Source organism: Hypanus sabinus, chromosome 10 (assembly GCF_030144855.1).
Source record: "Hypanus sabinus isolate sHypSab1 chromosome 10, sHypSab1.hap1, whole genome shotgun sequence".
Classification (NCBI taxonomy): Eukaryota; Metazoa; Chordata; class Chondrichthyes; order Myliobatiformes; family Dasyatidae; genus Hypanus; species Hypanus sabinus.
This window is the reverse complement of record NC_082715.1, coordinates 80,721,564-80,740,278: the sequence shown is the minus strand read 5'-3', so window position 1 is coordinate 80,740,278 and position 18,715 is coordinate 80,721,564. Positions and strand designations below refer to the sequence as shown.

At 45.5% G+C, this 18,715-nt stretch overlaps 1 protein-coding gene across 1 annotated transcript in view; it reads right to left on the bottom strand.

The window, feature by feature from the left end:
* The window catches only part of selenol (selenoprotein L), a 50,279-nt gene extending 44,868 nt beyond the window's left edge, over window positions 1-5,411 (bottom strand). The window contains exons 1-2 of the mRNA XM_059982213.1: window positions 5,243-5,411; window positions 3,565-3,643 (exon numbers count right to left, since the gene is read on the bottom strand). Coding sequence (XP_059838196.1) covers window positions 3,565-3,643; window positions 5,243-5,327 — 164 coding nt within the window. The 5' untranslated portion in view covers window positions 5,328-5,411. The remainder of the gene's footprint in view (window positions 1-3,564; window positions 3,644-5,242) is intronic.
* Window positions 5,412-18,715: the final 13,304 nt, after the last annotated feature.

The following is an 18,715-nucleotide window of genomic DNA, read 5'->3' as shown; positions in this document are numbered from 1 at the left end:
GGAAAGGCTATTCTGGATTGGGTGTTGTGCAATGATCCAGAATTGATTAGAGAGCTTAAGATAAAGGAACCCTTACGAAGCAGTGAGTTCTATATAATATATAATAGAACTCACCCTGCATTTGAGAAGGAGAGATAAAATCAGAGGTATTGGGATCACAGTGGAGTAAAGGGAATTACAGAGGAGCTGGCCAAAATGGATCGGAAGGAAAAACTAAGCAGGGATAACAGCAGAGCAGCAATGGTTGGAGTTTCCAGAGCAATTCACAAGGTGCAGGATAGATACTTCTCAAATAAGAAGTATTCTACAGGCAGGAAGATGCAACTGTGGCTACAATGAGAAGCCAAAGCCAACATAAAAGCCAAAGAGAGGGCAAACAATAGAGCACAAAATAGTGGGAAGTTAGAGTGTTTGGAAGCTTTTAAAAACCAACAAGGCAACTAGAAAAAGTCATAAAGAAGGAAAAGATGGAATATGAAGGTAAGCTAGCCAATAATATTAAAGAGGATATCAAAAATGTCTTCAGATCTATGAAGTGTTAAACAGAGGTAACAGTAGATAGCAGACCGTTGGAAGATGACGCTGGAGAGGTAGCAATGAGGTACAAGGAAATGGTGGATGAAATGAGTAAGTATTTTGCATCCGTCTTCACTGCGGAAGACACTAGCAGTGTGCCAGATGCTCGGGAGTTTCAGGGGGCCAAAGTGAGTAGAGTTGTCTTTACTACAGAGAAGGTGCTTGGTAAACTGAAAGGGCTTAAGGTAGATAATTCAACTGGCTGGACCAGATGGTATACACACCTAAGTTCTGAAAGAAGTAGCTGAAGAGATTGTGGAGGCATTAGTAATGATCTTTCAAGAATCAATGGATTTTTACATGGTGTTGGGAGACTGGAAGATTTCAAATGTCACTCTGCTCTTCAAGAAGTGAGAGAGGCAGAATAAAGGAAATTATAGACCTGTTAGTCTGACCTCAGTGATTGTGACAATGTTGGAGTCGATTGTTAAGGATGTGGTTTCGGAGTGCTTCAAGGCACATGATAAAAACGAAGTCAGCATGGTTTCCTTGAGAGAAAATCTTGCCTGACAAATCTGTTGGAATTTTTTGAAAAAGTAACAAGCAGGATAGACAAAGGAGAATCGTGGATATTGTGTACTTGAATTTTCAGAAGGCCTTTCACAAGTTACTACATGAGGCTGTTTAACTAGTTGACAGCCCACGGTATTACAGGAAAGATACTAGCATAGATAGAGCATTGGCTGTTTGGCAAAGAGCAAAAAGTGACAATAAAGGGAGCCTTTTCTGGTTGCCTGTTGGTGACTAGTGGTGTTCCAAAGGGTCTGGGCCTATACATACTGGAATTCAGAAGAATGAGGGGGCATCTCAATTAAACCTATTAAATGTTGGAAGGCCACAATAGAGTAGATGTGGAAAGGATGTTTCCTGTGGTGGAGGAGTCTAAGACTAGAGTACACAGCCTCAGAATAGAGAGACTTCCATTTAGACTGGAGATGAGGAAGAATTTCATTAGCCAGAGAGTGACAAATCTGTGGAAGACAAATTATTGGGCATACGTAAGGCAGGGGTTGATAGATTCTTGATTAGTCAGGGCATGAAGGAATACGGGGAGAAAGGAGGGCTGGGGGGAAATGAATCAGCCATGATTACATAGCAGAAGACTTGATGGGCCAAATGGTCTAATTCTACTCCTATGTCTTGTAGAATCAATGGAAGATCACACTCAACAGGATGGGCAGACAACAAAATATAAAAAGAAATAATAATAATAATAATACATGTAGATAAGCAATAAGTATTGAGAACATAAGTTGACTCTTTGAATGTGAGTCAAGATTGTTTAATGTCACTTCTACTACACAAGAGTAAAGAGAACGATATAATTGTTACTCTGATCCAATGCAGCTCAAGAAAAAACAGATTAAGGTAAAGAACACAATAATAAAAAATCAAATTAAATGTAAATACACTGTCTGTACATAAAGTAACAGGAAATTATAATGTAGTGTTGGTGGGGGGGGCGTGGAGGGGCGGGTTAGCAGGAGTGTGGAGGGATGGGTTAGTGAGGTTGTGAGGGGCAGGTTAGTGGGGGGTATGGAAGGGTGAGTTAGTGGGGTGTGTGGAGGGGCGGGTCAGTGGGGTGCGTGGAGGGGCGGGTCAGTGGGGGGCGTGGAGGGACGGGTCAGTGGGGGGCGTGGAGGGACGGGTCAGTGGGGGGCGTGGAGGGACGGGTCAGTGGGGGGCGTGGAGGGACGGGTCAGTGGGGGGCGTGGAGGGACGGGTCAGTGGGGGGCGTGGAGGGACGGGTCAGTGGGGGGCGTGGAGGGACGGGTCAGTGGGAGCATGGAGGGCGGGTTAGTGGGAGTGTGGGTTAGTGAGTGTGTGGAGGGGCGGGTCAGTGGGGGGCGTGGAGGGGCGGGTCAGTGGGGGCGTGGAGGGCGGGTCAGTGGGGGGCGTGGAGGGCGGGTCAGTGGGGGGCGTGGGGGGCGGGTCAGTGGGGGGCGTGGAGGGGCGGGTCAGTGGGGGCGTGGAGGGGCGGGTCAGTGGGGGCGTGGAGGGGCGGGTTAGTGAGAGTGCGGGTAAGTGGTTGTGTGGAGGGGCGGGTTAGCGGGGGTGTGAGGGGTGGGTTAATGGGGGTGTGGGGGGGGTTAGCGGGGGTGTGGAGGGACGGGTTAGCGGGAGCGTGGAGGGCGGGTTAGTGGGAGTGTGGGTTAGTGGGGGTGTGAGGGACGGGTCAGTGGGGGTGTGAGAGACGGGTCAGTGGGGGTGTGAGAGACAGGTCAGTGGGGGTGTGAGAGACAGGTCAGTGGGGGTGTGATGGGCAGGTTAGTGGGGGTGTGAGGGACGGGTCAGTGGGGGTGTGAGGGACGGGTCAGTGGGGGTGTGAGAGACGGGTCAGTAGGGGGTGTGGGTCAGTAGGGGGTGTGGGTCAGTGGGGGTGTGATGGGCAGGTTAGCGGGGGTGTGAGGGGCGGGTTAGCGGGGGCGTGAGGGGCAGGTTAGGGTGGGAGTGGAAGGGTGGGTAAGTGGGGTGTGTGGAGGGGTGGGTTAGTGGGGTGCGTGGAGGGGCGGGTCAGTGGGGTGTGTGGAGGGGCGGATTAGTGGGGTGTGTGGAGGGGCGGATTAGTGGGGGGCGTGGATGGGTGGGTCAGTGGGGGGTGGGTTAGTGGGGGGTGTATGGAGAGGTGGGTTAGTGGGGGCGTGGAGGGGCGGGTTAGTGGGGGGTGTATGGAGGTTGGTCAGTGGGGGGCATGGAGGGGCGGGTTAGTGGGGGGTGTATGGAGAGTTGGGTTAGTGGGGGGTGTGGAGGTATTGAACAGCCTTACTGTTTGAGGAAAATAACTGCTTTTGAGTCTGATGGTCTTGGCGTGGATGCTACATAGCCTTCTCCCTGATAGGAGTGGGGCAAACAGTCCATGAGCAGGGTGGGTGGGGTATTACAATACAGTATTAACTTGAACCTCCCAAGCAAGAACAATACTCTAAATATTAGGTTTTATTCTCCTTTAGAATTGGCTTTGGTATGAGGGAACTGACTGTTACTTACCTGTTGAAAAAGTTTGCATAGAGCCGAATCAGTTCAGCCAAACAGCCTATCTTCTGTGAGACAAATTCCTGGACATTCTCTAAAAAACAAAGGCCACAGGAGCATAACGTTTAGTAAAAGAAGCTCAACAAGACTTGCAGAGCTTCCAGTGCTGCCTGTACGGAGTTAATAGCGTGAACTGCACGGGTTTCCTCCCGAAGTCCAAAGAGGCACTGGTTAGTAGGTTAATTGGTCAATGTAAATGGTCCTGTGATCAGCCTGGTGTTAAAAGGGTAGGATTCTGGGTGCACCACTTACTAGGCTGGAAGGGGCTGTTCCACGCTGTATTTCTACATAAATAAAAAGTGGGATGAAAAGACACATAAAATGCTGGAGGAACTCAGCAGTTATGGAGAGGAATAGAGAGCTGATATTTCTGGCTGAGACCCTTCATCAGGACCACTATTTAAAAATCTACACCACCGCCACATAACAAACACAAGGAATATTTAGCCTGACTACTTTTAACTGAGCTGGTTCTAAGACATCATAAATTTGGTGATTTCTTTAAAAACTAAAATTAGCTGAGGTGTGAAAAGCAATTCACACAATGTGGCTGGCACCTCGGGGATGAGATCAGTCCTAATGACCAGACTTGGCATAAAACGCCATCCATTTACTTCATACTGCTGAACCTGTCGAGTTTCTCCAGCGTTGGCAGAATCCCGTGTTTGTATATTGATAGTTATTTGTTACTCCACACCTCAAGTGGGTCACTTTTCTTTGTTCCGCCACCTGAAGTTGACACGTTGCAACGGAAATCTGCTGTGTGCAAGTAAACAAGGGACACCAAAGAATTAACTTCCAGTAGTGACTCTATAATTGGGGACATTAATTCCTCAATGGGGAATTATGGCAGCATCTCCATTAGGTGGTGTACCCTCTCTGCTCTGCAGCTCTTCAGCCCCCACAACAATCACCAAGCACAAGAGATTCTGCAGCTGCTGGAAACCCGAGGCTAAACACCCACAGCGCAGGCAGAACTCAGCCGTTCAGGCAGCATGAGTAAACAACCGACCTTTTCGGGCCAAGACCCTTCTTCAGTACTGGAAAGGAAGAGGGAAAACACCAGAATAGAAAGGTAGTGGGGGGAAGGAAGGCCAGCTGAAAGTGATGGGTGAAGCCAGGTGGGTGGGAAAGGTAAAGGGCTGGAGGAGAAGTCTGGTAGGAGAGTGGACCAGGGGAGAAAAGGCAGGGGAAGTGATAGGCAAATGAGGAGAAGAAATTGGAGTGAGGAAGAGGAGGGAGGGAGGAGGAAGTAAAAAAATACCAGAAGATGAAATGGATGTTCTTGCCATCAGATTGGAGGCGACCCAGATGGAATGTGAAGTGCTGCTCCTTCACCCTTAAAGTGGCCTTACTGCGTCACAAGAGGAGGCACGTTGGAACGGGAAAGGGGTTAGGAATTGAAACCCCAGCAGATTTGCAGGTGAACTGTTGCCTCACCTGGAAGGAGACAAAGACAGGGAGGCGAAGGTCGTCGGTGGGAATGAGGAAAGAGCGGGGTAAAGTAGGGGGATAGAGAGAAGGGGCGATGGGGTGGGAAAGGGGAGAAGAGGGGGACCCTCTCCTTCGACGTGTTGATGCAGGGCCGGCCGCAGGTTTCGGCAACTCTTTCCCCATCCCCCGGGAACCGCACCTCCAGCGCTCTCCTCCCTCGCCGCCGCCAGGATCCTCCGGCCGCCCTGCAGCAAGTCCTCGAGAGCCCGCAGCAGCTCCTCCATCGCCGCTGCCCCGGTTCACACAGCCGCGCCCGCCGGCCGGGAGGGACGAAGGTTGGCGGAAGGCGGAGGGGCGGAGACTCGAGGAGGGAGGAGAGGACTTGCTCCGCCTGTTGAGGTGGCGCACTTCAGAGCCGGATAGAACAACCAGGCAACACTGGAACAGCTGTAGTTTGTTCCCGGTTTTTATTTTTTTGGCCTAATATTAATTTCAGGATTCGGGAGTCCCTGTCAAGACCACCTACCTTGGGGAGGTGGGGGGAGCAACTTGTGGAGAGTACCATCACGGCCTGGTAGGGAAATTCCAATGGCCAGCAACAGAGAAGTAGTGGATAGAGCCCAGTTCCATCACAGAAAAGCCCTAAACACAAGAAATTCTGTAGGTGCTGGAAATCCAAAGCAACTTCTTGAAGATGCTCTCCAAAAAAGATCTTGATAGTATGGTTGAGTGGTCACAACAATGGGGCATGCAGTTCAATCCTTCCAAATGTGAAACCATGTGTGTCACCAGTAAGAGAAAGCCAAGTAAAACATCATATAAAATCCTTGAAGAAACCAAACAGATCAAGTATCTTGGTATCAAAATCCAGAATGATCTGCACTGGAATGCAACAGTGAATGCAACAGGAGTCCTAAGTTTTCCGAGATGCAATATTCATCATTGTTGAACTTCTGTCAAGGAGAAGTTGTACCTCACCCTTGTTCGGGCACATCTGGAAATTAACATACACAAACAAAAATACTACTTCCATCGAGCGAGGCCAAAGACAGGCAGCCCAATTTGTCACAATACCTATGAGAGAGATGCGATGGGTCTCACCAAAGTCAGGAATACTGGATACAATAGACAACCACAACAGATTTGCAGCTGAAGTGTTGCCTCACTTGGAAGGGCTGTTTAGGTCCCTGAATAAAGGTGAGGGGGGAGGTGTATCACTTTGGCCAACACAAAGTACACTGCAGATGCTGTGGTCAAATCAAGACGCACAAACAAGCTGAGTGAACTCAGCAGGTCGGGCAGCATCCGTTGAAATGAGCAGACAACGTTCTGATGAAGTATCTCGGCCCAAAACATTGACGGCTCATTTCAACGGAAGCTGCCCGACCTGCTGAGTTCATCCAGCTTGTTTGTACGTCGTGATGTATCACTTTGACTACTTGCCAAATGGGGAAGGATGAATGTACCAAGGAATCTCAGAGGGAGGGATCCCTGCATAGATTGGAGGCAAGGAGGATCCCTTTGGAGATGGCAGAAGTTGTGGAGAATGACCTATTGGATGCAAAGGCTGATGGGGTGGTGGGTTAGTACAAGAGGAACTCTCTCTGTTAAGGGAAGATGGGGGTGAGTGCAGATGGTGAGAAATGGAGGAGATGCAGGTGAAGGTGGCATCAACAGCGGAGGAAGGGAAACCCCGATCTTTGTAGAACATCTGTGATGTTCTGAAATGGAAAGCTGCATACAGGGAACAGATGCGGCAGAGATGAAGGAATGAGAAAAGGGAATTACATTTTTACAGGAGACGGGGTGGGAAGAGCTACCATCAAGATTGCCGCGGGGATCAGTCGACTTATAAAAGATGTTGGTAGGCAGTTTATCTGCGGAGGTGGAGAAAGGTGTCAGAAATGAACCGAGTGAATTTACAGGCAGGGTGGATGTTGGAGAGAAAGTTGATGGAATTGACAAGCTCAGTATGTGTGCACTAAGCAGCACCAATGCAGACATTAATGTAGCAGAGGAAGAGTCGGGGAGGCTTGGAACATGGACTGTTCTACGTAGCCAATGAAAAGGCAGGCATTGTAGGGCCCCATGTGGTGCCCATGGCTACCCCTTGAATCTGGAGAAAGTAGGAGGAGCTAAAGGAGAAATTGTTGAGAGTGAGGACAAGTTCTGCCAGATAAAGGAGGGTGGTGTGGAGGGAAACTAGTTGGTTCTTTTGTTGAGAAAGAAGCAGATACCTTCAGGCTTTCTTGATGGGGGATAGAAGTCTTTAGGGACTGCACATCCATGGTAAAAATGAAACTGTCAGGGCCAGGGAATTGAACGTTGAGGAGTTCAAGAGCATGTGAAGTGTTGTGGATTTATGTGGGAAAGGACTGAACTGAGGGGGACAGAATGGAGTCAAGGTATGAGGGCACGAGTTCAGTGGAGCAAGCAGAGACAATAGACCCACTCGAGCAATCAGGTGGTCAGGAAAAGCCCTCCCCACCACTGAGCACATTTATAAGGAGTGCTGCATCAAGGACCCTCCCTATGTGGGTTACTCTCTCCCACTGCTACCATCTGGCTGGAAGTACAGGAGCCTTCGATCCCACACCACCAGGTTCAGAACATCTACTACCCTCAACCATCAGGCTCCTGAACCAGCATGGATAACTTCATTCACCTCAACTTTGAACTGATTCCATAACCTTCAGACTTATTTACAAGAACTTGACAACTCATGTTCTCAGTATTCATTTATTTGCAGTTTATCTTTTGCACATAATGTTATTTGTTAGTCGCTATGTGTACTTTATCATTGGTTCTATTGTATTTCTCTGTTCAACTGTGAATGTCTGCACGAAACTGATTCACAGCATAATGAATGATGACACAGACATACTGTACATTGATAATAACTTACTTTGACAACCACAGCCTTCTCCTGGTTAATGTGCTCCCACAGTGCTTTTCGATAGCGAATTCCACGACACAGACTCAGCCACCAGTAATATATTTTGAAATCAGGAGGGAGTGTGATGTAAAAGGTTTCAAAGGTTCAAAGTAAATTTATTAGCCTAGTGGTTGCACAACGCTTCAGAGAAGCAGTGATCCAGGTTCAATTCCCACCGCTGTCTGTAAGGAGTTTGTACATTCTCCCTCTGACTCTGGGGGATCTGTTTTCCTCCCACAGTTGTTGGTAGGTTAATTGCTCATTGTATACTGTCCCAATGATTGGCTAGTGTTAAATCAGGCATTGCTGGGTAGCATGGCTCAAAGGGCCTATTCTGTGCTGTATCCAATAAATAAATAAATGTCACCAAACGCTATCCTGAAGTTCCGTTTCCTGCAGGCAGTCACAGTAGGTGCAAAGAAATACAATTTAATCAATGAAAAAACCACACAGAAACAACGACTGACAATCAACAGATGTGCAAAAGTAGATGAACTACGCAAATATTAAATAATAATAAATAGATAGTACTGAGAACACAAGATGTTGGTTCTTTGGAAGGTTGTTAAATCGGTTCAGAATTGAGGTGAGTGTAGTTAATCACGGCATTTCAGGAGCCGGATGGTTGAAGGGCAACAACTGTCCCTGAACCTGGTGGTGTGGGAGCTAAGGTAAGTCCTGCCTGATGGTGGCAGTGAGACAAGAAGATTCTGCTGGTGGTGTTCCAAGCACCTATCGTCCTCGATCTATTTGTTGGTAGTTTTAAGGGGGCGGGGTAACTACTGTGTACACAGCACTTGCATCCTGACAAACAGGCTGCTCTGTCTGGATGGGCTCAAACTTGTTGGGTCAGTGACTGACCTGCAGTATCTGTTTGGCTGTTCCAGAGCCACTTGTACTCCTAACCAAGTCATTCCAGTAATCCATCATGGGTAGCTTTACCAACCCTTTATAAACACCAAGGTTAGCATTTTGCCCATTCACTCAGAATATCCTTCAGATCCCTTATTGTCCAGCTCAATAACAGACTATTCCTCTCGCTTTAGAGGAGAATTCCAGAGATTTACCATCCTTTTCAGCTCAAAGTACACTTCTCATCAAAATACACATGATGTCACCATATCCTACCGAGATTCATTTTCTTGCAGGCATTCACAGTAGAACAAAGAAACACAATTTAATCAATGAAACACAGACTGACAAACAACCAATGTGCAAATAAAAATACTACCACTGATCATAAATAAATAAACAGCACATCTCCACCACAAGTGAACAAATCCATCAATACTCACACCCTATAATTGCAGGTTGTGTCCATGTGTGTGTGCACTCTAATCCTGGACCCTTAGACCACCGGCTCCACCCTGTCAATAGATACTCAATATCAGGGCTCTATGTTGGCAAATACATTGCTCTACTTGCAAAGGTTCTCATGATAATACTTCACAAACCCTCCTGTATATACTGATACCCCATTCTGAACGCGGGCCTACGACTCCCTGCCAAGGTAAACCGTATCTTCACTGTTGAGTTTGCTCACTGTTACCTCACATTTTACTTACTCCATTTTGTAAGTTGAACTGCTATTGCAGGCATCAGTCTAATGATTTGTTCCTCCCCTTCCCCCTTGAGTCAACCAAACAGACTGATTATGGGAACTAAGTGTGGTCTCAAAAGATCTGAACAGATGTTCAACGACTCCTTCACCTCATTCCACTTCCTACAATAATTATTCCCCTTCCCGATTGCTTACTGCATTTAGTTCTCATTTAAAGAATAGCCAACTCAGTCTGGTTATTTATCTCAGAACATAAATTCTCCACGACCTGGGTCAACACATCAACGCCGTGTGGAGGTCTGTGTGCTTCAAGGCCTCCAACAGGCGAAGCCAACTCAGGGCCACCCATGTTGGAACGACTGTGGATGAGATGCCAGATGAAGATTGATCCAATCCCAATTTTCCAACAGACATATTTGCATCCACCTACCCCAGCCCATACCATAAGAAAGAAGCACTTAAGTTAATGTTTTCTGTACTTAATACCAAAATGACTAACATCCCCATTTCAATTTACATGCTTTTGCTTTAACCGCTGAAATATATCCCTTTCTAGATTCTTGGTAACTTCATCACAACATCCCGTCTCACCTGGCTTTGGAATACAGAAGTGGGTATTCCTGAGAACCCAACTGTATTCAGAGTACAGATAGTTAGTTCATAGATCAGTGACACAATTTTTACTTTTTATTTTACTTAAAACAAGCTTACAAAAGTTACTAATCCTATGACATCCATATTACTTTGATTTCAGATATTTTTGGATTATAGATATTTAGCTGAAGATTAGCCGATGAGAAATTGTGCATACATTGCACATGGTTCCCTCATATGTACATACAATTAGACCACAGCATACATAGATCTGTTATTTGTACATTGTGTTTTACAGGATCGCTTTTATAGATATTGTATTTTTTTGTGCTTATTGTGGGTTTTTTTTGCTGCATTGGATCTGGAGTAACAATCATTTCATTCTCATGTAGTTAAGAATGACAATAGACCATCTTGAATGTTGAAATAGTTGAGGCTCATCATTGACCCTTGTGAAGCTACTGGTAACCACCTGAAAGTAATCAATTTATTCAGTCTTTTTTTGTTTTTTAGCTGGTGTCTGCCCAAACTAAGTGCATCTTCATTTAGTATGATACCTTATCCAGATGCTGACAATTCAGGTTCAGCATCCACCGATTTCTCTCTCTCAACAGCACTGCTTGCTACATCTTCAAAGGAAAAACAAGTGTCAAATGCAGTGTTCCCTTCATAAAACCAATGACTGACTCACAGATAATTACACACAAAATGCTGGGGGAACGCAATAGGTCAATAGGTCTATAGAGAGGAATAAAGAGTCGATGTTATAGATATTAACCTTGACACTTTATTCCTCTTCATAAACGCTGCCTAACCTGCTGAAATCTTCCGGCATTTTATAGATGCTACTCTGGATTTCTAACATCCGCAGAAATTCTTGTGTTAAGATTCAGATAATAAATTTGATGATATAAAATGCTAATTTGTCAAACCCTCACAATGGATTCTAGAATACATGTAAGGACCAAGACCAGGTTATCGGGAATGTGATTTCTGGATTCTCACTTATCCCTCCTTGTTTGAATAGGGGCGTTACAAAGTCCTGATCCAATCACCACCATGGGTTCCTTCTCAGAACAAAGGGGCTAGTCATCTGCTCCACATTTGTACTTTATTTTCCTGGTAGCTTTGCATTTAGTTGCTCACTTGAAAACGCTCACTTCCCCTATTCCTATTCTCATTTGCTTTTTATGAAGATGTATGCAAATATTTGGTAAAGATTTCTTGCACTTCCTTAATGTGTCATTACAATCTTTCCTGCCTTCATCATGAAAGACTTACGTTTCCTATTTTAAATACCCACAGAAAGCCTTGCAAGTAATTTTTATTATATCTGGCAAGGTATTCTATTTTCCCCTTCATTTTATTTTTGCTTTCTTTGCATTTCTAAAGCTCTCCTAATTCTGTGGTTTTATATGTCTTTTATCTTAGATGAAACTTTAGATTTAATATTGTACAATGACAATAGACTAATTGTAATTGATAGTTAAGGAACCTACAAGGAAGTGCTCAAAAGCTGATAAACTTTATATTAAGACACAAAAATACTGTTGATATTGCAAATATTGATATAAGTGTGAACTACAAATGTGCAAGGCCTACATTGGCTGTGGTAGATCGGAAAATGGAATTGAATGGCACGAGAATAAACAAGCCATGTGCAATATTTAAATAATTCATACCTAGCTAATATCAAATCTCATTCAGGATCAAAAACCCAGAAGAAAGCGGTTCAGCCATGAGTATCAAGGGAATTCAAAAACAGTATTCGAACAGCTGTTTGATTAAGGCATGACAGCAGAGGTGTGTGGACATCAGCAAGTTAGACCGGCGGGAAGAATTTAAAAGATCATCATTTTCTCTTCAGCAATTTGATTGAGGCACGACTGTGCAGGCACGTGAATATCAGCCAGTTAGACTGGCAGGAAGACAGCTTTATAGAGCGGAGGGCTTTGGCTTAACGGGGCTTTGGCGATAACGCATTGAGGCAAGTTGTTACTTGTGAAGAACAGGAATAGGAAGAATCTCTGTGAGGCTGGTGTTCTGTACTGGGTGTCAGATGTGGGATGTCTGGGGGACTCCCAGTCTCCCGGATGGCCACATCTGCGCCAGGTGCGTCGAGCTGTAACTCCTTGGGGACTGGGTTAGGGAACTGGACATGCAGCTGGATGACCTCATCTGGTCAGGAAAGTGAGTACTGTTGTTTGGGGGTGGGGGTGCTGTGGACCCTACGTGGGGGAAGCAATAGTGGCCACACCTCTGGCACAGAGTCTGGCCCTACAGCTTAGAAGGTAGGAAAGGAAGAGGATGGCATCTGTAATAGGGGACTCAATAGTCAGGGGGTCAGACAGGTGATACTGTGGATGCAGGAAAGGAACACCAATGGTAGTTTGCCTCCCAGGTCCCAGGATCCAGGATGTTTCTGATCTCGTCCACGATATCCTGAACTGAGAAGGTGAACAGCCAGAGGTCGTGGTACATATTGGTACCAACAATATAGGTAGGAAAAGGGAGGAGGTCCTGAAAACAGACTACAGGGAGTTAGGAAGGAAGTTGAGTAGTAGGACCACAAGGGTAGTAACCTCTGGATTACTGCCTGTGCCATGTGAGAGTGAGTATAGGAATAGCGGAGGATCATTGTGTGGCTGAGGAATTGGAGCAGGGAGCAGGGATTAGGGATTCAGATTTCTGGATCACCGGGACCTCTTTTGGGGCAGGTGTGACCCGTACAAAAAGGACGGGTTGCACTTGAATCCAAGGGGGTCCAATATCCTGGCAGGGAGGTTTGCTAAGGCTATTGGGGAGAATTTAAACTAGAATTGCTGGGGGGTGGGAACCGATTTGAAGAGACGGAGGAAGGCTCACAAATAGAGAAAGTGCGTAGGCAGTGAGAGGGGGAAGGATAGGCAGGTGATAGAGAAGGGATGTGCTCAGACCGATGGTTTGAGGTGTGTCTATTTTAATGCAAAGAGTACTTGGAGCTGTTGTTGTGGTCATTACAGAGACATGGATGGCTCAGGGGCAAAAATGGTTACTTCAAGTGCCAGGCTTTAGATGTTTCAGAAAGGACAAAGAGGGAGGCACTGCTGATCGGAGATAGTGTCACGGCTGCAGTGAAGGAGGAAGTCATGGAGAGATTATCTACTGAGTCTCAGGAAGGGGGCAATAACTACTGGGTGCTTTTTTTAAAAATAGACCACCCAATAGTAGCAGGGTCATCGAGGAGCAGATAGGGAGACAGATTCTGGAACAGTGCAATAATAACAGGGTTGTCATTATTGAAGATGTTAATTTCCCCAGTATTGATTGACATCTCCCTTGAGCAAAGGGTTTAGATAGGGTAGAGTTTGTTAGGTGTATTCAGGAAGGTTTTCTGACACAATATGTAGATAAGTCTGCAAGAGGAGAGGCTGTACTTGATCTGGTATTGGGAAATGAACCTGGTCAGGTGTCAGATCTCTCAGTGGGAGAGGATTTTGGAGATAGTGATCACAATTCCATCTCCTTTACCATAGCATTGGAGAGGGATAGGAACAGACACGTTAGGAAAGCGTTTATTTAGAGTAATGGGGAATATGAAGCTACCAGGCAGGAACTTCGAAGCATAAAATGGGAATAGATGTTCTCAGGGAAATTTACGGTAGAAATGCGGCAAACGTTCAGTGGATATTTGCGTGGCGTTCTGCATAGGTATGTTCCAATGAGACAGGGAAAGGATGGTAGGGTATAGGAACCATGGTGTACAAGGGCTGTTGAAAATCTAGTCAATAAGTTTATGAAAGTTTAAAAAAAATGAGATCTATAAAATTATAACGCTAGCAGAAAGGTTCTTAAAAATGAAATTAGGAGAGCCATAAGGGGCCATGAGGACTTGGCAGACAGGGTTAAGGAAAACCATTTTATAAGTATGTGAAGAGCAAGAGGATAAGATGTGAGAAAATAGGACTAATCAAGTGTGACAGTGGAAAAGTGTATGGGACTGGAGGAGATAGCGGAGGTACTTAATGAATACTTTTCTTCAGTATTTAGTACAAGAAAGGATCTTGGAAATTGTAGGGGTGACACGGCAGATTGAAAAGCTTGAGCATATATAAAGAGGATGAGCTGGAGCTTTTGGAAAGCATCAAGTTGAATACATCTCTTGGAACAGATTAGATATACTCCAGGCTACTGTAGGAGGAGATTGCTGAGCCTCTGGCAATGATCTTTGCTTCAATGAGGATTGGAGAAGTTCCAGAGGATTGGAGGGTTGCAGATGTTGTTCCTGTATTCCCAAGAAAGGGAGTAGAGATAGTTCAGGAAATAATAGACCAATGAGTCTTACTTCAGTGTTTGGTAAGTTGATGGAGAAGATCCAGAGAGGCAGGATTTATGAACATTTGGAGAGGCATAATATGATTAGGAATAGCCAGCATGGCTTTGTCAAAGGCAGGTTGTGCCTCACAAGCCTGATTGAATTTTCTGAGGATGTGACTAAACACGTTGATGAAGGTAGAGCAGTAGATGTAGTCTATATGGATTTCAGCAAGGCATTTGATAAGGTACCCCATGCAAGGCTTATTGAGAAAGTAAGGAGGCATGGGATCCAAAGGGACCTTGCTTTGTGTATCCAGAATTGGCTTGCCCACACAGGGCAAAGAGTGGTTGTAGACAGGTCATATTATACATGGAAGTCAGTGACCACTGATGTGCTTCAGGGATCTGTTCTGGGACCCCTTTGTGATTTTTATAAATGACCTAGATGAGGAAATGGAGAGATGGAAATTTGCTGATGACACAAAGGTTGGGGGTATTGTGGATAGTGTGGAGGGCTGTCAGTGGTTACAACAGGACATCAATAGGATGCAAAACTGGGCTGAGAAGTGGCAGATGGAGTTCAACCCACATAAGTGTGAAATGGTTCATTTTGGTAGGTCAAATATGATGGCAGAATATAGTATTAATGGCAGGACTCTTGGTAGTGTGGAGGATCAGAGGGATCTTGACGTCCGAGTCCATAGGACACTCAAAGGCATTGGCCTTCATCAATTGTGAGATGTTGCAAGGATGTTGCCTGAATTGGGGAGCATGCCTCATGAGAATAGGCTGAGTGAACTCAGCCTTTTTTCTTTGGAGCAACAGTGAGGTGACCAGAGAGATGTACAAGATAAGAGGCATTGATTATATGGATAGTCAGAGGATTTTCCCCAGGGTTGGAATAGCTAGCACGAGAGGACACAGTTTTAAGGTGCTTGGAAGTAGGTACAGAGGAGCTGTCAGGGCAAGTTGTGTTTTTAAAAAAAAAATTCTTTTAAACACAGAGAGTGATGAGTGCGTGGAATGGGCTGCTTGCGACGGTGGTTTAGGTGGATACGATAGGGTCTTTTAAGAGATTTTATAATTTTTTTCCCCCAAATGGAGGACCATTGCATTGATATTGAAAGGGATGATAGAGTAGGATTGTCATCTAGCCAGCAACAGCGGGGATAAAAAAGGACTCTAAGTTTCTATTAACACAAAAAGGAAACCTAACAAAAGTTAATATGCTATGTACTGTGAAATGAGGAAATGGAAGAGAAAGCAAATAAACTTTAAGTCCCCTTCACAGAAAATATCCTGGAAATAGTACCGCACAGTTCTCCCCTCTATCTACAGGGGGCACTGCCTCAAGAAGGCGGCATCAAGTGAAAATCCCCACTATCTGGCCTGTGCCATCTTCTCACATCTGTTGAGCACGAGGCACACAAGTCTTGATGGGCCACACCACCAGGCTCAAGAACAGTGACTTCCCTTCAAACACTTCGTTCTTGCAGTAACCCAATTACTACCTCAGTGGAGTAATGTATCACTTTACACTACAGTGGATTTTGGTCATTTCTTTTTGGTTCTTCCTTGTACAATTTAGTTCTTTTTCTGAATGTGGTTCTAAAGTCATTTGGTTTAACTGAAGTGGAGGTTGATACATTCTTGATTAGTAAAGGCATCAAAGTTATGGGGAGAAGGCAGGAGAATGGAGTTAAGAGGGATAATAAATCAGCCATGATGGACGATGGGCCACATGGCCTAATTCTGCTCCCATGTCTTAATGCTACTGCAAATAAGTTTTTCATTCCACTTGTGCATACATGTGCACTAGAACAAGCCTGAGTTGAAATACGTCAACATTGATACAGCAGCATTACAAGCAATGGGGCAGTTACATCAGTTATAAGTACCGAATGCAGGAATACTTTTATCAATCTTCCTCTTCATTCCATACATCAGTAACAAAGGAACAAATTCATAAGACTCTGCATGAAGACCACTTCACAACATTTCACCATTTTTTTTTGCACATGATGAAGACCAAATACATGGACACGAAAAATGCACTGGAACACCATAGCATAGGTTCAGCTAACAATTGAAATAAAGAGTTAAACTTTCAAACTTGTTCTTCTCTCTTGCAATGGATAACATGTTGATATTCTTTGAGAAATCCATATACCCACCTGAAATTGCTTGATATCTTTCTAAAGGATATTACAAGACTATACAACACAGCAGAATTAGGCCATTCAGCCCATCAAGACTGCTCCACCATTCCATCATGGCTGATCTATTATTCCTCTCAACCCCATTCTCCAGCCTTCTCCCTATAACCTTTGACACCCTGATTAATCAAGAACCTATCAATCTCTTCCTTAAGTAGACCCAATGACTTGGCCTCCACAGCAGTCTGTGGCACTGAATTACACAGATTCACCACACTCTGGCTAAATAACCATTCTTAACAGACATCCCTCAATTCTGAGGCTGTGTCCTCTGGTCCTAGACTCGTCCACTAAAGGAGTGCATCCTCTCCACATGCACTCTAACCAGAACTAGGCTTTTCAATATTCGATAGGTTTCAATGAGATTCCTCCCTCATTCTTCTAAACTTCAGTGAGTATAGGCCCGGAGCCATCAAACACTCCTTATGTTAATCCATTCATGCCTGAGATAAACTCTTGTGAACCTTTCAAGGACCTTTTATGATGCCAGCTCATATTCTCTTAGATAAGAGGCCCAAAACTGCTCCTCCACCATCAAAGCTGCACTCACCCCATTCTCCCGCTGCCGCAGTAGGAATAGAGTTCCTCTTGTCCTCACCTACCACCCTACAAGCCTCCACATCTAGCACATAATTCTCCGCAACTTCCACCATCTCTAACAAGATCCCACCACAAAACACATCTTTCCCTCCCCCCTATTTTCAACTTCCCACAGGGATCACTCCCTATTCCACCCATCTCTCCCCACTGATCTCACTCCTGACCATTCAGGGCCCCAAACAGACCTTCCTGGTGAGGCAACACCACCTGCAAGTCTGTTGGGGTCATCTACCGCATCCAGTAAATCAGCGTGACCCCATGTAGATTTGGAGACCACTCAGTCAAGCACCTTTGCTCCATTCATCACAAAAAAAGCAGAATTTCGCAGTGTCAGTCCAGGGTCTCCCCTAGCAAACCTGCCCACAAGGATATTAGCCCCTTCAAGTTCAGATGTAACCTGTCCCTTTTGCACAGGTCATACCTTCCACAGAAGATACCAATGACCCAGAAATCTAAAACCCTACCCCAATTCCTCAGCCAAATCATCCAATTCTTACCCTCACAGGCACGTGGCACAGGCGGCAATCCAGAGATTACTAGCCTGGAGGTCCTGCTTTTCAGCTCCATTCTCTCTTCAGCACCTCCACCTTTTCCCTACCTATATCATTGGTGCCAATATGTACCATGACTTCAGAATGTCATGGACCCAATCCCAGACATCCCTGATCCTTCCACTTGGATGCAACATACCACCTGGGTGTCTCTTTCACATCCACAAAATCTTCTTCCTGTTCGTGTAACTATGGAATCCCATATTGCTACTGCACTCCTCTTCTCCCCCTTTCCCTTCTGAGCCAGAGCCAGACTCTCTACCAGAGACCTGCTCACTGTGGCTTCTCCTTGTTAGCCTGCCCCCCAACCAACCGTATCTAAAGTGGCATATTTACTACTGAGGGGTACTCTGTACTGGCTGCCCATTCCCGTTCCGTCTCCCAGGTACCAGATTCCTGCACCTCCTATATATCACCTCATTTTCCCTTACGAGTTGAAGGTCATCCAGCTGCAGCTCTATATCCTTGACACGTTCTCTCAGGAGCTGATGCTCGTTACACTTAATGCAGGTGTAGTTATCAGGAAGACTGGAGTTCCCATACCACACAAGTCCCACATCCCACTACCTCTGAACCCATTCTCAGTGCACTAGCTGTGAACTTACTCACTAGGAACCTCCAGTTGTGCTTGTCAGCCTGTTGAGCCAAAGGCAGTCCACTCAGACAGTCACCACTCTGCTTACACCTTTTTATTGACCCTGTGCTGATGGCAATCCTTTTTGAATTTCAAAGACACCTCACACCAATTGCAGCCCTCTGAAAAGGGATAGAGGAAAGCACTGGAATTCTTTTTAAACCTCGCACTGCATCACCAAACAACCTCTCGCTCTGATTGCAGCTCACTGAATATGGCTGAAAATTCAACAGGGGTCACTTTGAAAACCGAAAGGTCATGTCTGTGAATCGTGGTGAGAGATTT